This window comes from Saccostrea echinata, unplaced genomic scaffold, assembly GCF_033153115.1.
Source record: "Saccostrea echinata isolate AGI-Se365-2 ecotype Australia unplaced genomic scaffold, CSIRO_AGI_Sech_v1 ptg000001l, whole genome shotgun sequence".
In the NCBI taxonomy this organism is placed as follows: domain Eukaryota; kingdom Metazoa; phylum Mollusca; class Bivalvia; order Ostreida; family Ostreidae; genus Saccostrea; species Saccostrea echinata.
The window spans coordinates 37,431,846-37,452,187 of NW_026889750.1; the positions used below are offsets into that span (position 1 = coordinate 37,431,846).

At 34.5% G+C, this 20,342-nt stretch overlaps 2 protein-coding genes and 2 pseudogenes across 2 annotated transcripts; 2 read left to right on the top strand and 2 right to left on the bottom strand.

Annotated features, from left to right (window-relative positions):
- Positions 1 to 263: 263 nt before the first annotated feature.
- On the bottom strand, positions 264 to 1,963 carry LOC133197272 (uncharacterized). The gene is made up of 2 exons (XM_061333235.1): positions 1,288 to 1,963; positions 264 to 1,120 (listed from the first exon to the last, which is right to left on the bottom strand). The coding sequence occupies exons 1-2, from the start codon at positions 1,961 to 1,963 to the stop codon at positions 264 to 266; spliced, it is 1,533 nt and encodes a 510-aa protein (XP_061189219.1).
- A 3,673-nt stretch (positions 1,964 to 5,636) lies between these two features.
- Positions 5,637 to 8,460, bottom strand: LOC133179007 (protein ALEX-like). The gene is made up of 6 exons (XM_061313687.1): positions 8,335 to 8,460; positions 7,372 to 7,473; positions 7,102 to 7,203; positions 6,847 to 6,948; positions 6,646 to 6,684; positions 5,637 to 6,432 (listed from the first exon to the last, which is right to left on the bottom strand). The coding sequence occupies exons 1-6, from the start codon at positions 8,399 to 8,401 to the stop codon at positions 5,720 to 5,722; spliced, it is 1,125 nt and encodes a 374-aa protein (XP_061169671.1). The 5' UTR covers positions 8,402 to 8,460; the 3' UTR covers positions 5,637 to 5,719.
- A 2,991-nt stretch (positions 8,461 to 11,451) lies between these two features.
- On the top strand, positions 11,452 to 12,974 carry LOC133197282 (uncharacterized; annotated as a pseudogene).
- Positions 12,975 to 15,469: 2,495 nt separating this feature from the next.
- On the top strand, positions 15,470 to 17,473 carry LOC133197292 (uncharacterized; annotated as a pseudogene).
- Positions 17,474 to 20,342: the final 2,869 nt, after the last annotated feature.

The window sequence follows — 20,342 nt, forward strand, 5'->3', positions numbered from 1 at the left end:
GTGGTAAAAGAGGCTAAGAATATATTGGTTTTGTTATCGAATTGAGTAAACAAAGGGTTGTTACTCCACTCTAAATGGAGTATGTCTCTTGAAACAATGTGAAAATTGTGTGGTACTTTTGTTGGATCTGAAAGCATCTGAAAAAATTTTTCGGCTTCTGCTTCGTGAATAAACATAAACTGTTGCATGCCTAACCTTTGACCAAATTTACCCCAAAAACTATTTAAACAGAGTTTTGCTAAACATCGCAAACCGGGATTTTTTTAAATTTTGTTATAGTCTAATTGTATGCCTTCTTTCTCTTTGTATTCCCTGATGTATTTCCATTTATCTTCTTCCGTAACGCATTCGGCTGGAAATCCCGAAGCCTCCTGTTTGATTTTTAAGAACATATTTACATATTGAGCAAACAATCCTCCCTCACACGACTCGACGTCGTATTTTGACGATTCGGTAAAATGATAGACCTCATAAATGTTTAAAATTTTGTATCCTTTAGACGTTGCCGTTTGAATTTCGGGAGTACACCACGTGCCCGTGATGGCTCTGTCTTCTTCAGAACATGTACATTCATTTTGATTTTCACTGTCCGCACATGTGCGACACAGTGGAAACTTTAATTTTCCATTCGAATTATAAGGAAGTACAGGATGATAAAGTTTTCTAGGGGGGAGAATTTTAATTTTGGCAAGTCCAAAGTACTGTGACAAGTCCTGGAAATTGTCCGTAACAATGGTAGGATGGCCAACGGGGTAGCGACAGTATTTGTTGGTCCATGGATAGAGACTGGTAAAGTCGAAGTACTGTATGGTTTCGTCTTCTGCAGCTTTGTAATGTAGTTTGATGGCATTGGTTCTGCCACCAAAAAAACTGTCACGTGGGTCGAGTCGGTCTTGGAGATCTAGGGTCCACACGAATTGTTGTAATGCCGCATTCTTGTCCAGTTGATATTTAAACTGATGCTCCCAAATGGTAATCAAGTTGTATCCTAGATTTTTAAGTTCTTTTTCTCTGTTTATTTTCATATCGTATAATTCTTTGATTGTTTGATTGGTGGACGGATGTTTGATGAAATTTCGGTCTTCTGGGAAACAGGAGGGACAACCGTGGAACACACAACCTAGTTTAGAGATACAAAAAAAAAAAAAAAAAACAAATTTAATAACATTAATGTATTCGTGGTTAAGTCCAGGTACGCCGCCGCCGCCGCCCCCCCCCCCTCCAGTTTAGGGGGGGAAAGGGGGTAAATGTTAGATATAAAAACAGAACTATATTGCCAGGTCTTACCATAAAATTCGTAAATGGTTCCTTTTCCGTTGGGAGTCTGAACAAATCCGTCACATCTATAATTGGTGCCTGGGACTTGATATTCACCTCCGTTGAGAGCGTGAGAAATGCTAATGGGATTTCCCCGTTGACGGCTTTTTTCCATCAACCATTCTAACCACTGAATGGAAATCTTGCTGTAATTGTCGCGTTTCGTATAACCTTGAGAGGGCACTACTGCTATGGGACTCTTGAAATGTCGTCTTCCTATCTGTATATTTTCGTCCTTTCTTAAGTCAACTAATGACGTCCACGAATCATCAATTTTGACCACTTCTATACCCTCAAGCGTATGGACATCATACCAAGAACATTCCCCATCTTTGGTGATTTCTATCTTGTACTTTCCTTTCAAAAATAGAGATTTGAATATCCCCATGCACACGCTTGCAATGGTGACGTAATCAAATGGGTCGATTCCAAACGTGGTTCTTTTCTTGACGGTTCCGTCTGCTTGTGTAATGTGTTCTTTGATGGTCGTCACCTTAATCATTAATTTTCTAAATTCCAGACAGCCCCGTCTCAGTATATCAACGTCCGAGCGACAATATTGCAACATTTCTTCTCGAAAATTAAAGCTTTCGTTCTGTTTCGTTGCGTGCCATTCTGCAAGCTTTTTCCGCTCCCCAATCGACATGGCATCGTATCCATAATATTTTAATTCTGGATATGGCCCCACATAATTTTGATGGGCTTTAGTGTTAAAAAAATGGGGAAAGTAACCTTTGCAGAGTTCCTGTAGACCAAAAGCTTCTGGTATTTTAGCTAGTTTCATGGGAAGGAAATTGAGGGAATCCACAAAAGTTAAATTCAGTTTTTGGGCAATGTGCATGTACATGATTTTGGAACCATTGTATATGATCTTGCTAGGTCGAATGGAGTGTCGGTCGATGAGAACTTCTAAAACGGGGTACAAGTAAAAACTTTTGGCATTGTGTGCAACTAAAATCGAGTCTCTGCAGTGTTTACTGGTGACGTAAGCACAAAACTGCTCGGCGGCGCTGTCACCAGAAAACACGAGTTCCCTTTTCCCACAAGTGTCGGTACAAGGGGAATAAAATATTCTCCTTTTCGGGTCCGGGAACATTTTCCACATCGTGTTCCACAATGATGACAGGTAGCACCGTCCACTAGTTCCTCTTTTTCGCATTTGTGACAAGTGGTTTGTAGTACGGCAAAGTTGACTTTGTGTTGTTGTAGACCGCAGGACGGATCACGACAGTTCTGACAGAGTCTGCAGTTAGGGCACTGGCGTTCCTCCTTAACACAATGGCGACATCTGATGCAAGACGGTCTGTATCCTTTGTCGCAATGAAAAATGTCATCTTGACGCGTCTCAAAATCGTAGAACATAAATTTCTTGTTTCTCTTTTCTATATCAGACGTATGCGATTTCTGATAACAATTGTGTTCCCCCGTTTGATATTCTCGACAGTTGGGGCATTGCCACTCTTGACAAATATGTAAATCGGGAGAGCGCTTAGCACGTTCCAGAGTGACTCTACAATTTTTGCATTGGTAAAACACGTCACAGGCGGGGGGATAACTCTCTTTCTTGACAACTCTATGTTGTTTATGTCTCTTAAAACACGTCCAAGACCGACAGATCCGACCACAGGAACGACAACCCATTTGGACGTCTGTTTCTGGGCAGTTGTCATGTAAACATACTTCACATGAGGTGGCACAAGAGTGTTTGGATTTATTTTTATACGGTTTTAAACAACTATGGCAAAAATACGACCCCTTAAAAAATCCTTGTATCCTAGCAATCCCGTGCCAGTGTTTTTCCTTTTCCGAATCTACGTGATACAAATAGAGACGAGGCTTACCCTGATCCTCTGTGACCCTGACAAATTTGTTTCCTACTGCAGAGGACACGACGTTGATCGAGACATCAAGTAAATTTTCGAAAGGTTCGATATCATTCACACCTAAATACCTGTCATTGGGCACACCAGCTTTTTCACACAGCCCCATGGCCAGCTCCGTTTGCATTTTTTGTCTCGACGTTTTCAAGATATTGTCATAATATGTTTGAGAAACAGTGCGGTGTTTGAGGGCGTGATCTAGCATCGTTCCAGGATCATTCCCCACTAAATTGTTCCATGTTTCCGTATCTACTTTCTTACACGTTTTTAGAAAACACAGACCGATGGAAATGGCCATACATAAATTGTCATTATTTTGAACATGAAAAAGTGATTTTTTTCCTTTCTATACTGTTTTTAGGACCGAAAAGAGTTGTAATGGGTAATTTTCTAGGGTTACCTCCCCCTTTAGGTAAGTCAATGGACCCGACGGTGACTAGCAGGTTTTCGTCTACGGGTAAGCTTTCGTTCGAATTGAGTACCTTGGTGATCTCAGACATGACGACATCTGCATTCAATATTTCCCAGGACTGCAGCGGCACGACGATAGGATTGTTTAAACTCGGATGACTTAAGACCACCCTTCCCAAATCCGCATCGTGACCCCTGGCCTGCGACAACAGATCGTCGAACATCTCGTGTAATTTGTTTTGGATATCTATTAATTTATCCCCCCTCCACTGTTCGTTGAATTTGACCTTGAACGTGGTGTCGCGGGCCAGATTTTTCTTGAAGGTCCTGGTATCTCTCTTCCAGATATAGTAAGGTTTTGCTAATGTGTCCTTAGAATCGGAACTTTCCCCACCGCCCCCCATCTGCCTACTTGTAGAAGGTCGATTGCCATCATTGAGAGAATGACACTTTTTTTTAGGAGGAGACTCCATATCAGAGAGAACCTCCTGCCATAAATCGTCAATGTGCTTTTCCCACTGGAGTTCTCTTAATCGGTTCTCGACTTTGGCATCACCGACTAAACCATTGGCTGCTGCAAAGAACTGTACGGTTTCTGGGTCGTTCAAGGAGTCAAGGATTTCTTTCAATAAACCGCTGTCTGCCATCTCTTAATTACATATATATATATATATATATATATATATATATATATATATATATATATATATATATATATATATATATATATATATATATATAAATTTATATCCATGACATAGGACAAAAGGTATATTTGGTTTGATTAAAAATAAACATGGCTAGTTATTTGTTAAATGAAATTGAAATACCAGTTAAACATTATTTTTACAGACAGTGTAATGTCACAATTATCAGAATATCCATTCATTGAACTCGAGTACATTAATAGAATAAAGAAAGCAAAATAGAAAGAATACTTTTTTATTGACAAAATTCCTGTAACATAAATTTTAAGTATTTCCTAATACTTAACATATTTTCAAAGAAACGACATTAGGTTAAAACAATGTTAAGTTAAAAAAATATACTGGCCTAATGACAAAAAAATCTATAAATAGCATATAACATGCTTAATATAAACCTTGTACAAACTTGTTCTTTAAAAAACTTTTATATCAATAAACCCAATTGATAACCAAAAGAATTTCTAGCTAAACAAATGTTCAAAAATATTTTAAACCCGCATTGTTATTAATAGCATTATATCAGGTATATAATATTAAGGATTGTAATCTATAAATATTGGATATTAAATATTATTATATAGGAATATGTGCTGCAACAATTAACCCTAATGTCATAACTTATACATCACAATAATAATAAGCAAATGATCAATGTTAGGTGTAAATCACAATTATCAGTTTAAAAAAAAAAAGCTTAAACATCATTTTACATCAATTGCACATCACAAAAATCACCAAATAATCACTGTCATATGTAAATCATAATAATCAACAAATAAGGCAGGAGTTAAAATTTTCCTTTGATCAGTATTCAAGTAAAAGACAAACTGCCGCATAAAATAAAAATAACCAAAAAAAAAAAAAATACAAAAACATTAAAAGCAACCATAGGAAAACACAAAAGAAAAACTAACGAGTCAATGTCCTTAAACGATACCATTGCTCTGTACTACATGTACATTCATTAAAAAAAGTAAAATGTCATTATCAAATTTGTTATAAAAAAATGTGAAATGTCATTAACAAATCTGTTTTTTAAAAAAAAGGAAAATAATGAAAATTAAACAGTCAAAAAGTCCCAAACTTAATGCTTTTTCCCATTCAAAAAAAAATCTGTCATCAAAAATTCACAACTTTAATCTGTTGTCCCCTTAAAAGTTATACAAGTGAATAAAAATTTAAGGATTACACAGTCATAAAATATGTAAATCCCTTCAACACTTGTACAACTGAAAAGAAAAAAAAATTACTTAATACAAAGTCATCAAAATTTCAAATTTTCATAGAATTATTTCAAATCTTCATAGAATTATCCTTTCAGAACTACAGCCTACACATTCATCAAAATATTAAATCTTAAACAAAAACCAAGAAAAATCATCCCATCAATAAAAGCACGAAAACCTATGACTTGCTTTCAAACATTAGTTTCTTTTTTGCTGTTTTGCTTCTAGTATTTGGTGGAGAATACTGGGCTTGTTGTCCCGGCTGTGGAATGGGGGCTTGTTGTCCCAGCTGAGGAGCGGGGGCTTGTTGTCCCGGCTGTGGAATGGGGGCTTGTTGTCCCAGCTGAGGAGCGGGGGCTTGTTGTCCCGGCTGTGGAATGGGGGCTTGTTGTCCCAGCTGAGGAGCGGGGGCTTGTTGTCCCGGCTGTGGAATGGGGGCTTGTTGTCCCAGCTGAGGAGCGGGGGCTTGTTGTCCCGGCTGTGGAATGGGGGCTTGTTGTCCCAGCTGAGGAGCGGGGGCTTGTTGTCCCGGCTGTGGAATGGGGGCTTGTTGTCCCGGCTGTGGAATGGGGGCTTGTTGTCCCGGCTGAGGAGCGGGGGCTTGTTGTCCCGGCTGTGGAATGCGGGCTTGTTGTCCCAGCTGAGGAGCGGGGGCTTGTTGTCCCGGCTGTGGAATGGGGGCTTGTTGTCCCGGCTGAGGAGCGGGGGCTTGTTGTCTAGGTTGCTGAGGTGTGTCTGTGTCTGCTGAAGTTGTGTATGATGATGGTGACAGCAAATGCATATCAGAAATGTTAAGTGCTGGGCAGCAGCGATTTATCCAAAACTTGACAAGTTTCCGTAGCCCATAAAATATTATTAGGGCTGTAACTGTTACTGCCCAAATCAAAAATCCTAAATAAAAGAAAATTAAAGTAGATATACATGCATCAACTATCAACAGAGTATTTAAATTCTAGCACAAAGTAATTTATACTTCGGTACATTTTTTTAAAGTGAGTTTATCTTAATTTTTTCATTTGTCTATTTTGTCTATAATCCTTGTTTCTATTAAAACACATCTTAATTTTTTTTTAAACAGATTGAAATAATAAAACAGTTAAATACCAGTTGCCACATCACTGAGCAATGACTGTGGACCAGCTTCTAAAAAAAATCATTAAAAATACTACAGTAATTTTAACTAAATATTTCAACGTTTTTTATGTCACAATTATTTTCTACTTTAATTTACAAACATGTTTTTTTAATTGTATCTTTGATGGAAATAAATATACCTACTAAAGTACAAATACAATAAATACTGACCCTTAACATAGGGATTGGATACCCTATTCAAGATCCTGGTTAGTGGTGATGTTTCTGCGGATATTGCATGGGTCCCAGTTGTTGTTGCAGACACACTGGATTCTATAAAGAAAGTTCACATTGCAAAGTCTGATAATAAATATATTTGGTTTTTTTTTGTTTATTTTATTTTTTTTTTTTTGCAATGGCGAATTCAACTGCATATATACTTGAACTATGAATACTTTTAGTATACGTTATTAATTAATTACTGACTCTTAACAGGGGGATTGGATACCCGATTCAAGCTCATGGTTAGTGGTGAAGGCTCTGAGGATATTTCATGGGTCCCAGTTGTTGTTGCAGACACACTGGGTTCTGTAAAGAAAGTAACATTGTAATGTCTAGTAAAAAATATATTTGTTTTTTTTTAATTTGCAATGGTAATTTCAACAACATATACTTGATATATATAATTTTATAAAAATAAGTTTTTAAAAATCTTATCTGAATACTTTTAGTATACGTTATTAATTAAATACTGACCCTTAACAGAGGGATTGGATACCCGATTCAAGATCCTGGTTAGTGGTGATGTTTCTGAGGATATTGCATGGGTCCCAGTTGTTGTTGCAGACACACTGGGTTCTGTAAAGAAACATTGTAATATCTCATAATCTGGTAATAAGGAATTCATGATGTCTAGTTATGATGAACAGTAGAATTTAATGTTCAATCCCCACACTTTCTTTCAATCTGCATCATAAGTTTTAAATTCATCGCATATTGCGGGACTGCAACTAATGTTTTAGAAGGTAGTTAAGAATTCAATAAAATTTGATATAATATACATTAATACTACTGGGGGAAATAATCCAGTGGCTGACTTTCTTAGCTTTTTTTTTTAAAAGCTAAACTTGTGAAAATGATTAGAGTAAATATTTCTGACACCATGTACACAAGTGCACAACGACTGATGACGTACATGTAGTATGCATAATCAAGGTCAGGCTAATATACGTAAAGACTAGCAAGTAACATATTGACATTATCCCCCCCCCCCTTCTCAAAATGTCTCATGATAAAATATTAGATCATAATTTAAATAAAACATTCATTGTTATATTAATTATTTGACTATGACTTATATTGCACAACAATCTTTTACCGGAAAATTATCAGAAAAAAATTCAAGTGACTCTTGAGATGACCCCCTTTCAAAACCGGCTCGCATCTTATTATGGGTTGGGGTGTAAGTGAAAGACATAATTAAGTAGTAGAATTGGATCAGGCCGGTGAATCCCCCTCATTAGAGTTAATTCTATCCTGTGAATCGGTCTCGAAGAGGTAGCCCCTCTTCCTTCGTATACAATTACAAATTCACATTCCATAGTAAAAATTTCGAAAGACTATTGGTCTGTTTTTGTCACGTGGTTCGTTTTTTTTCCCACGGTGGCTTTCGGCTTTCCAATTCATAAAGAGGAGGAGAGTTATAAAAAATATACTCACTAATACAGATATTGTTGTTTCGGTTCCTAATGATTGGATCCTGTCCGCCCCATTCACCAGCACGCATAATTTTCACACCACAACTAAATACTTTGATTTCACGTATTCTTGGTGTCCCGAAAATCCGCACGCATTCTGTAGAAACAGTCTAGACGAACTCCAAAAACAGCGTGAACTCCGAAAATGAAGTCTTTGGCTCCATCATGCATTGCGGCAAAATGGCGTCCGATGTAAACAAACAATGGATTGTCGCTCGCTTTCTCCAAATAAACGGCTGCATAATGGCTGTATTTAGTGCATTATTACTTCGTTTTATTTTTTGTTGAATGGATAATTGCATTTATTGAATTATTTTGTGGATATTGACTTATTTATCGCTTCAAACTCTTGCATAATAGTGAATTGGATATACGACATCGAATTCAATTCTGCCGGTAAGAAATATTTTCTTATTTAATTTATTGTCTCCTTGATTTAAATTTTATGTCGTTCCTACAATAAAGGTGCTTTAAATTTATTATTGAAGACACCCAACTTGTATTTATTTTAATCAGAAAATGCGCATTTTTCACCACGGAGCAGAGATATTAACATGTTCATTTTTAGAAGACATGTTGTGTCCTTAATATCTAGAAGAGTGGTTTTTAAAGTTATTATATTGATAGATAATAGTTTTAAAAATGTTTTCATAATAATATCTGTTCGTATGTGATAAAAAAATCGGTAAATAACTATGGTAAAAACTTACGCGTTCAATTCAGATGTCGTACACAAATTAAAAAACCGTAATGCTAATTTATGTGTAAAATTCAGTCAAGTTTTTAACAGTTACAATACATATTGTCCCATTTTGCATATATATCCCTTTTATTATGCATATTTACTTCTCAAAACGTATCATTTTCTCTGTAATTGATCTGACCTGAAACGTTAACTTTAAAAGTAAATATCTCCTTTTTTGCAAATAAAATCAAAAATCTAACAAATACGATCTCTTCCAACGTCTTTTGTTTAGCATTTCTGAGTACTGGCATAATTGCCATACTTTTCAAAACTTTGCACGGACAGTTTTTGTAGACCCATCATTTTTGCTCAAAAATCGCCATTTTTTGTGTGTGTGCGCATGCGCAGACTCTATTTTCGGAGTCTTTTTCAGTCTCAATTTCTTACTTCCGGAAACGCTGTTTTTGGAGTTCGTCTAGACTGAGAAACGCTTGTACAATAGTACACCCCAAACCGTCCAGTACACAATTTACACTGAATACTGTTGCCGTCAATCGAATTTATCAATATGACACCGATCATAATGATCAGTGGGACGCCACGATCCATTGCTCTGGCCATCTTCACATTTATGCCGCAAAAGTTGCACGGATTTTTAATCATGTGACGAAGATTTCGCGGGTGTTTCCATCAACAACCCGACCTTTACACTTTTCATCAATTCATACCACATTTTTTTCGACATCCCATTAATCTTTTTTTCTGTCTCATTTTCTAAATGAGTTATTAGATTTATCTTATAATTCATTAACTTATTTTATATTATATATTACAATGGGATTGGGCACAACTTATAAAAACTTAATTCACCCCCCCCCCCCTACATGTTGAACAAAAAATACAATATTATTGCAAATATAGAAACTCGGATTATTTTAATTATTCTCTTCTTTGATTCAAATGTGACAGTCACTCGACTTTAAGTAATTGGTTTTACAAAGTAGTGTTTAAAACGACTCTTTCATGTTTATTATACGAGTACAATACAAGCTGGCATGGTTATCTTTTTTCAACTTCATCAGTAAATCGTCCTATTGAACTTGATTTTTTTCATAAACTGATTAATTTACAGCCATTCGTAAGGAAAAAGTAAAAAGATATGTTTCTTATATTTCTGCATGACAGGCGTTTTGCTGTGATTTTGCAGGTCTTATATTTACAAACGTTTAAAAATAATTCTAAAAATCGCCCCCTGGGTCCCAACCAGGGCTATTCAGACCCCTTGCCTAAAACTGGCGCCCACTCTAACTTCAAATTCCGGATCCGCCCCTGGTTTGAAAGACGGTTTCGAAATTAACAAATCATTAGGACATTTTTGTATGAGACAAGTGTGTGTCACAAATCTCACACATTCAATCCCATCATTTTTACGCATGTTGGTGGCCCTTTATCATATATAATAAATGTATTTTATAATTCATCAACTTATTTTGATTGTTTATTTTCCCTACACAGTGCTGGCGCTGGCTGAGGATAGCCCTCATGTACATGTCAAGCTGATACAACATCGCCTATAATGACAGACAAGAGTCTCCAGTTTCCCAACCATATATAGAAATGAGCATGTTTCTGATCCTATCCCCATAAAATTGTTCTGGTTTTTTTGTTGTTATTTTTAAGCCCCCCCCCCTCCCCCACCCTTCGCGTATATATTTTTTTCAATGGCATATGTATACTGTACATATCAAAGGGTAGTTACGAACTTAAATATCAGCTAAAATCTTATATTAAGATGAGCTGCAGTGTTATTAAATTTTCTTTTAGGTTTATGGTATTGTTAGCCTCATTAACTGAAAACAAGTTGAAGCATATAAATATTTTATTTTTTTTTATTAAACTACTTGTTAGTAATTCGTGTAGGAATTAAGGAATATATAATATACGGCGGAATTTTTTTTTGTTAAATATAACTATATGTATAATACATATTTTTTAATTTTATGTGAATAAATCGGTTCACCTGACCTCAGTAAATGAGTTATTGGAACAGTTGTATAAAAGCTGTATTTAATGAATGAGCACACGTTAAGTACATACATCCTGACCTATAAAGACCAGGAAATAGTTCAGGTCAGGTCATGATGTATTACCTTTGCGCAGGTGTAGAACAACCGGGCGGTATTTTCAAAAGTGATTCAAAAGACGTTCAGATTATGAATAAAGAATAATACGGAAACTTCTCAATCATTACTCAATCCATCAATTAGAGTGATGATACCCCAACACACACGCCCTATTTCGTACGAGCAAAACGTCCGTCCAAGAGAATATATAAATGGGGGGGGGGGGGGGTTGCAAACAGATTTTATCATTGACAGAATATCAGTGACAATTATGGCAGAAGAATTCCTTGATTTCCTGTAAGTAAAATATTCCTTTTGTTTTAAGAATTAGCTAAATTATTTTAAGGTGCAAAGTTAAGAAGCTTTTCTTTTAGGTTTATGACTGTTAAGTTTTATAAGTTTTTCAATTTTTTTAAACATTATTTTTAATTCGAATTTTATATTTTCTTATAAAGATATGCTAGCTTTATTGTTGGTGAACACAGTTCTAGTTCGTCTTTTTTTCTTTTATTCTGTTTTAAAGTTGATGAATAAGATTATATAAAATACAATATCTATAATTTGTATTTATATAACACATGATTACCCTTAGTACGGGACTGTGTATTTCTCATCACAGAGACGCAAGCAAAACCGCAGATTCCTTTAGTGATTTTGAGGAGTTATGGGTTAAAATGGGGGAGGAATTGGAACGGTCTGCGTTTCCATCTCGGTAAGTGTAATTTTGTGAAACGAAAATTAATCTGATTTAATCACTTTTTGAGTTTTTAATTTTTTTTCCCAAATTTTTAAACCTAGTTCGATGACATCTTTTCTCAAAATTAATAAAATGATAATAATAATAATAATAATAATAAAATAAAATTAAAAATATGAAAGAAAAAACCGTAAGTGCTGTATGTATTTTATTTTCACATTTTCTCTCACTCTTTTATTGAAGTTATATTCCACCCCCTCCCTCTCCAAACTACCATTCGACATTAAGTACAATGTTGGCAAAGAAAATGAGTCATTAAAAAGGTAAAGATTGGATTCTTGTGTAACGTAATGTACCAGAATGTGTTATATGTATATTTAATAACTTTTTAAAAAAAAAATTCTTTAGTCATTACATTTTCATATTGTTTAATTTCTAAACTATTAGCTAACTGATTTTTATGAAGTTAAATTAAATCTTTTGAACTTCAGAAAAGGCAGGTTTAAATAATTTCGATAATTTAGTTTGAACATAATAAAAAGTTAGTAAGTGTCTTTCACCTTCTCTCTCGATCTCTTTAGACCCCTAAGTCCTACACCAGAGAGCCAGGGTAACTGCGGCACCTTTGCACCAGTTGCCAGCTACTCGCCGGCACTCGATTCAAACTGCAGTGCCTTTGCACCAGTTACCAGTAACTCGGATAATGATAAGGGTCGATTTAGTCAGGTGGAAGACTCCATCCTGACTACTTTGAGGTGATGAATGTTTAAACATGGGTTCTTAAAACTCGCAAACCAACAATCACCAAATGTGGGATATAAATTAATTGAATGTGGAATCTGGCACTCTGTAACTAAGGTTGATTCTGTTTCATTAACAGGCGAACAAATCCGGACAAGATGTGTAAATTGGAGAAGAGGATGAAGGAACAGAGCAAGCAAGATGTCTTAGAACAAGTCGAAGTCTTAAAAACAGTCCTGGCCAGAGTGACCTTGGATTGCGAGCAAATTAAAATTATCTTAAACTTTATAGAAGATAAGTTGTCTAAAGTAGATAGCTGTACCTCGGCTAAAAGGGTCAAGTTTACAACGCTCTAGTTGTTTGATTTGTGGTACACCATTTAGTGAAAGCCTGTGTGTATCCGTGTGAAATGTACAGAATCCAACAATACCACCCTGAGCTCACGATGATTGTGAACAGATCAAAATAATAACTGACTTAACTGTTTTAAAAAGTAAAGTTAATGTAACAACTTTTTTAATTTGTTGTAGATCATTTTTATGTTCAGTTTGATTAGTGTATGTTTGTCTGCTTGAAAATGTATTAACTTATATCTTCTTTCATGAGTGCTGCAAAGACATTGAGGGACATTGTGCTTTTAAAATTGACAAATGGTTAAATCCATTTTATATGTACTTGTAAAACTTTGTTAACACTATACCATGCAATACTTTGTAACAGAAAATGTTAATAAAAACTTATGCTTTGTACTATCTCTGTTGTCTTTGGATCTCCTGATAACAAGAAGATTGAGAATCTTAAAACTTTGTTAAAGGATAATGACAATTTACTTACTGTATAGAGTTGATGAATGGTTCTTCCTCTGATGCAAAAAAAAAAGTGAAGTGAAGAAATGCTTCGAATTTTGCACTTTTTATACTGAATTTTGCCTTCATATTAAAGGAGTGGTCCTACGAAAAAACCGCGTTTTTAAACCATGCCTGGATACAATATTTTGTTAATTCTAAATTTAGCAATACTTTACACTGTTGCTGTGGTTACAGATGTATTTAGGATCTTAAAATAAGTTTTCATCTTGCCTTGTTTCTAGGTATAGTTAATTTCCTACACCACCCAAGACGGACTAAAAATCGTAAATTTAGTCTTAACTTTAGAATGTTGCTGGGTATCTGTCTGTAATTCTAAATTTAGTAATTCCTTAATATTGTTACTGTGGTTGCAACCCTGTCCCCAAGGGCTCTGTATTTTTTCCTAAATTTATTATTCTTAGGTATAATATTGGACTGTTGCTATGCAAATCAACTGTCTGTCGCATTGTTGAATGTGGATACAAACCTCAGAATGTTACTGGGTGTGTTTCGATTATTCTAAATTTAGTAACATCCTTATGTTGTTGCTGTGGATACAGCTGTTTCTATAATCTTAAAATTAATAAACAGTGACCGTCCCAAAATGGTGGGAAATCCCAGAACGTTATTGACTGTAGACTCACCCCTGACTGTAGACTACCCCCTTGACTGTAGACTACCCCCTTGACTGTAGAGTCCCCCTTGACTGTAGACTACCCCTGACTGTAGGCTACCCCCTGACTGTAGACTCCCCCCTTGACCTTGTGACCTTTATGGGGAAAACCCATGACGTCATCCTGACTGTAGACTGACTGTTCTCTGTCCCCCTTACTACTCATAGATGATTTAAAGGGAATTTTCCACAATTGCAGATCACTTCATTTGCACATAAATGATATGAAGTCGGAGAGAAATTTACTATCAGCTGATATCATTGCTGTTGGGGAAAGTAGACTTATGCAATCTGATGACAATGAAACTTACATGATTCCAGGATTCAAAATGTATAGGTTTGATCATGAGCAACACAATGCTGGCAGGTCATACAGGGGAATTGTGGTTTATTCTAAAATGAATTTGTTAGATATAAAACGACTGTACATCTTGGAAATTGAAACAGTGTTCTGTCTTGTCATGCATAGGGATGTGCCTTTGCAAATAGTGTTTTTTATTGCTCACCTAACAAAGCCAGCCAGCTCTTTCTTTGTCAATATCTCCAGCATTTAATTGACATACTTTACACAAGTAAGCCTTTTGTAATCTTGGGAGATGCAAATGTTGATTATTTTACACAGACGTGTGTATCTCGCTTTGTTGATAGTCATAATCTCCGACAGATTGTTACCTCAGTAACAACAGATTATGATTCCTGTTTGGATCATATTTATACTAATTTAATGTCTCATTCTGATATTTCATGTGCAACCCTAGAATCTTATTATTCCGATCATAAGCCAGTTGTAGCTTATTTGCCCTTTGAAGTTAAGGATGTCTAATTTCTGCATTAAGATTATTATTACAAGTTAAACTGACCTTTTTCTACCACTTACTGTTTCTTTATCATGGCCAAAAATAAAACATAGGAGTGTGTCTGCAAAACATTCAGATTTTCTCTCATTTCACTATGAAGAGTTTCTATTTCACTTGACTTTGTAAGGCAAAAAAAAAGTTTTAAATTGTAAGAAATAAATGTACAGAAAATGGCTAAAGTTCTAAAGAGCTTAAGTAACAAGGGCACTACAAGACCGAGAATCTCCTCACAAAGAGCATATTGATTTTGATGCAAATTCCATCAATTCCGTTTCATACAGCACTAAACTCACCCACAAACAAACTCTATTGTGCGAGGGGATAATAATTGAAAGTTCCATTATAAATCTGATGAATTCTTTTGCGCACCGAATGCTGAATTATTTGAAAAAAAAAAGCTTTGTTTACATTTTAAATATGTTAACTTTTATGTGTATGTGTAAATTTAAACAGACATATTGTTTCATTGTAGGATGGCACACAAATCTCTTTCTGAGCTGAAGGGAGCTTGTAGCCGACCCACTCCATACTCAGCAAGCATAACAGTAAAAGTTGTTAAAGTAGGACATTCGGCCAAGTTTACAGATGTAAATTGACAAACTGGGGACATTCTGAATTTTAGTATCGCATCAGGGGCAATGCTGGCAACTCTAACGGACAAAAGTAAACATTGTAGAATTGTTTAAGGAAAAACTCTTCATGTTCGAGAATTTGTTGTAAAGAGTGACAAAATTGCCATGTCGCACAAGACCTCCATAATGGGAAGGCCAAGATTGGAAATTCCTGAAGCAATTACCCAAATGGCAATCCAGCTGATCCTGCCTACATCCCCAGTTAAGAAAGTAGTGGATGCAAGAGAAATGCCACTCAAGAGCATATTCACAGTAAAAGGACAAGTGACAAAGGTAAGTTATGAAAAGCATTTGAACATAACTTATTTCAGAGAAAATTTTTTGTTAAATGTTGAAATAACAAAATATATCACTAACTTTTAAGATATAATATGTTGAGGAAAGGAAGTAGACTTCTTGAAATATTCAGTTTTTGAATCCAGAAGATGTATTTCAATGATAAACTGTAACTGAGTAAAACATTGCTAAAGTTTTATTACCAATATTTCTTTGTTCAACATATAGAATGAAGCAACCAAAACGGTGAAAGTTAATGGTAACGACACCACCATTCGCACCATCACACTTCAAGATGATGGAGAGACCATTGACGTAACCTTATGGCGGGAGATTGCAGGGGAGGAACGTAGAATTGGAGAATTTTTGAGCATATCCCACTGCCTTCTCAATGAGTGGCAAGGTCGTCGGAGTTTAAATTCCACACGCAACACTTCAATAGAGGTAACTCTTCAAGAATGCATATTATTAAGGGATTTGATTTGACTAGAAAACAAAGATAATTCAGCAATAAACTATCCCACTATATGAAATAATGATATGCATTCAATGAATAACAAAATTCAAATTTAAACAATTGCTTTCTCTTTTTTTCTCAATTATAATCCAGGCTCCAAACATAACAGGGTACCATTCCACACTTCTAAAGGGGAAATCAAAAAATGTATTTGTGAAATCACTGCTGTTTACTTATGTTAGGAAAATCCATGCAAAAATTATACAAGAAATAAAGTTCATGTTTATGCAAATGTTGCAGAATAACTGATGAGATTTATAAATGTTGTTTTGAAATATAAAAAGATTAAAAGTTAAGGCGTAAGCCAAGACTTTTCTATTTTCAAACAACATTTCAAGACCAAGGAGGTTATCTTGTATCACTGACAACAATAAGAACTTAATGCTAACAATTCTAAAAGAGCTCTGTAATGTTATTTCCTCTGTAGGAAAACAAATTAGATCAACATGCTGCAATTAGATTGTTCCATTTAATATCAGAGGGTCAACTTGTTTAATAGCTTATTTATTGAATGGAATGCAAATGGCCATATACAAGAAATTAGAACTCTTCACTGAACTCTTTAAACGGAAAGTTACAATATTTTGTCGTAGATATTTTTTTTAAATAAAGGTTTTGACAGAAATTTTTAATCTGATAAAGAATTCAAAAAAAAAAAACAAAAACAAACTTTTAGACATTCTTATTTCATGTCATACAATACTAACTCTCCCATTTTATTATTTCAGAAAATTCAGCCATTAGATGTAGAAATTAGCGGGAAAGTGGAAGCTTTGAGTGTATCTGAAGTGTCATTTGATATTGCTGTAAAAGAAAATGGGAAGCATTTCTACAGAGACTTTAAAGTTGATTTCTCAATGATGAAAGAAGCTTTCACTGGAGATCTCGAAGATATCGATTTGATGGAGGCAAATGAAGTTGGGGACCTTCTTTTGGAGAGAATGCCATTCCCTGTTAAATTAAAAGTTCAAGGATACCAGGTATTGCACCTTGAAATTAGGCCAAACAATGTTTTCCTCAACCCAGAAAATGACATGGATATTGGTCAGTAACTACTGAAAATCATAGTCATGACATAAACAGACATTATGAATGAGTAAATTAGAGATTATTGTCTTTTTCTTTCTGCATATTATATTTGTCCTTCAACTATCTCAGCATTGTTTTGGGTGTGTTATACAGTTTAATTACAGTGTATTGACTTTTTAAAGAGTGCAAGAGTGATATTTTCTTTATGTTTCCTGGTTAAGCATTTTTTATATATTTTATGATTTAGACTTTTAGCTTAACCTTTTTTTTCTTAATATCAATTTACTTGTGTTGACTGTTGCATGTGAGTATGTTTCTGGAATTAAACATCTTTGAAGTAATATTGATTTTGAAGTTATTTGAAATTCTCTTTTTCAAATAGTGTATGGAATATTCAATACACAGTGTGCAAACTTTTGAGAAAATGTCTACTTCTTTCATGCATTAAACAGGTTATTTTTTCAAGTTGTACATTACATGGACTAGAGAAATTCTGTCCAGCTATTTCTCATGTTTCAAGTTTGAAATTAATATTAAGTTATCCATATCAAGTATGCATGATAAACATTTTTCAATGTACATTGAATGAAGCATTTATCATAAATCTGTTTTTCCGTGACTGTCAGTTTAGCCCTTTTTTAAATCAATCTACTTGAAACTTGTTAGATCTGTGTTGAATTATTTAAAGACCAGGGTTCGACATTCACGCTCGTCACCTCGTCATTTCCACCCCTGATTGATTTTGGACGACCTGATTTTCAGTCTGGCTCGCCCAAATGACGACCTGGGACGAGTTGGGAATATTCAATAATAATGTTTAATATTTTAAAATAAACTTTATAAGGCCTTGAAAACATTGTTTCCTGTAACCCGACCGACCCATTCAATTAGCAGCCGCGTGGATTTTTCTTTCTGTCAAATCTGTGTTTGATCAATCAGCTGATGTAATTTTTACCAAAAGTATTAAATTAAGTTTTATTTGAGATATAAAATATGTAAACCTAGTCAACAATCAACATAAATATAAAGAGTAATGATCATTATTGTAACATCTAGCATTTCCCCCATAACTTTCCGATGTTCGTTTTCTGCTGATAGACAGCCATGTTGGGTGTTCACTGTAAACATCCCACCTGGTTAATTCAGTCCAGGGATGTTTGACCCCATTTATTTAGGCCTTTTTCGTGAGTGAAAATAATGTTTTAAACTAGAAACTTTATTTTGTGTCAGTATGTGAGGTGAGATTGTATATTAGCAAAAAAAAATTTAATTAATTAAAAAAATAAAATAAAATAAAAATAAATAAATAATTAAATAAAATCCCATCCTACCAACCCTTGATTTATTGGGAATATTATACATGAAACAAACATATTTTTAAAGCCTAATTAGCATTCGGATTCTGCTTATTAATATTTGTTGCTTGTTTTCTTTGTTTGATAAAATACTGGAAGACAGCTTTTGATATTCCAAAATTGTCTGGTTTACATTTTATAATAGCACAACTTCTGTTATCTTAACAAATTTTAAACAATTGCACATTTTTGTTTAGACTTCTGATATTTTGTTCGGGCGACCTGAAATTCATTCGGGCAACCTGAAATCAGTACTAAGGTTGCCCAAATGGCGAGACCAAATTTTAACGAGTGTCGAACCCTGAAAGACTACTTGTTCTTTAGACATGTAGAAATGAAACACACTTCACTTTGTAGAAAAAGGATTAGGAATCTATGGTGTGTATTACTTGTATGTGAATGTATTTCTAGAGTCAACCATCTTTGTGGTAATGTTGATTTTGAAGTTATTTGAAATCCTATTTGTTCCTCAAATTGAAATTGGAACATTCAATGCACATTATGTAATATTTTGAGAAAATTTCTACTTTTTTCCATGAATTCAACAGGTTATATTTTCAAGATGTACATTTTGTTTAATATGCAGTTTTGCCTGTTAATGGAGTGTTGAATTATTTTTTTGTCCACCTTTAATTCTCTTCAGATATGTAGAAATGAAAGACACTTCACTTTTTAGAAAAAGGATTAGGAATCTATTGTGTGTATTACTTGTATGTGAATGTGTTTCTACAGTCAACCATCTTTGTAGTAATATTGATTTTGAAGTTATTTGAAATCTTATTAGTTCCTCAAATTGTAATTGGAACATTATTTTTACACATTATTTAACACTTTGAGAAAATTCCTACTTTCAAGATGTACATTTTGTTTAATATGCAATTTTGCCTGTTAATGGAGTGTTGAAATATTTTTTGTCTAGCTTTCATTCTTTTATTTCAAGTTTGAATTATTTTTACTTATCCATATCAAGCATGCACGAGACAATTATTTTTCAATGTATTTTTGAACAAAGCATTTATTATGTCTGGATATTTAGTTATTTACCATTGAATTTTCAATAGCCTTGCTTGTAAACTATATACATTCTATGCTCTTATGATAATTATGATTGAATTTTTTATGCAGTATTTCCTTACTTCAAATTTAGGTACAAGTACAATGTACCAATCGCTAATGTTTCATTTTCTGTTTCAAATGACACTATGAGTAAGCATATATATTTCTTTCAAGAATATAGTTTTTGTCAAGTGTTGCATGTTTGTATTTTTTTGAGGCATATGAATGAGTAATCTTATTTTGTTTTTGTTCTGAATGCATTACTTTCAGTGAGACGCAAATTTAGCGATTTGTCCTTAAAAAACCAGTATTTGATTTTAGCGAGAAGTAATTTTAGTGATAGAAAGATAAAGGTAACCTACAATATAGAATAAATTTTTAGCAATATTTAAATTTAACAACTTCCACAGCCTCATTAAAAATGCCAAAATTGATTCTCACTAAAATTTCTGCTTATTAAGTATATTGGACACAAGACTAT

Bases quoted from the DNA above. Each gene is read 5' to 3' on its own strand.
- LOC133197272 (XM_061333235.1), bottom strand. From the start codon at position 1,963: ATGTCGATTGGGGAGCGGAAAAAGCTTGCAGAATGGCACGCAACGAAA. The intron at 1,121-1,287 runs GTAAGACCTGGC...TCTCTAAACTAG, and splicing joins AACCATTTACGAATTTTATG to GTTGTGTGTTCCACGGTTGT.
- LOC133179007 (XM_061313687.1), bottom strand. From the start codon at position 8,401: ATGCGTGCTGGTGAATGGGGCGGACAGGATCCAATCATTAGGAACCGA. The intron at 7,204-7,371 runs GTCAGTATTTAA...CTTTCTTTACAG, and splicing joins ATCCAATCCCTCTGTTAAGG to AACCCAGTGTGTCTGCAACA. The intron at 6,949-7,101 runs GTCAGTAATTAA...CTTTCTTTATAG, and splicing joins ATCCAATCCCCCTGTTAAGA to AATCCAGTGTGTCTGCAACA.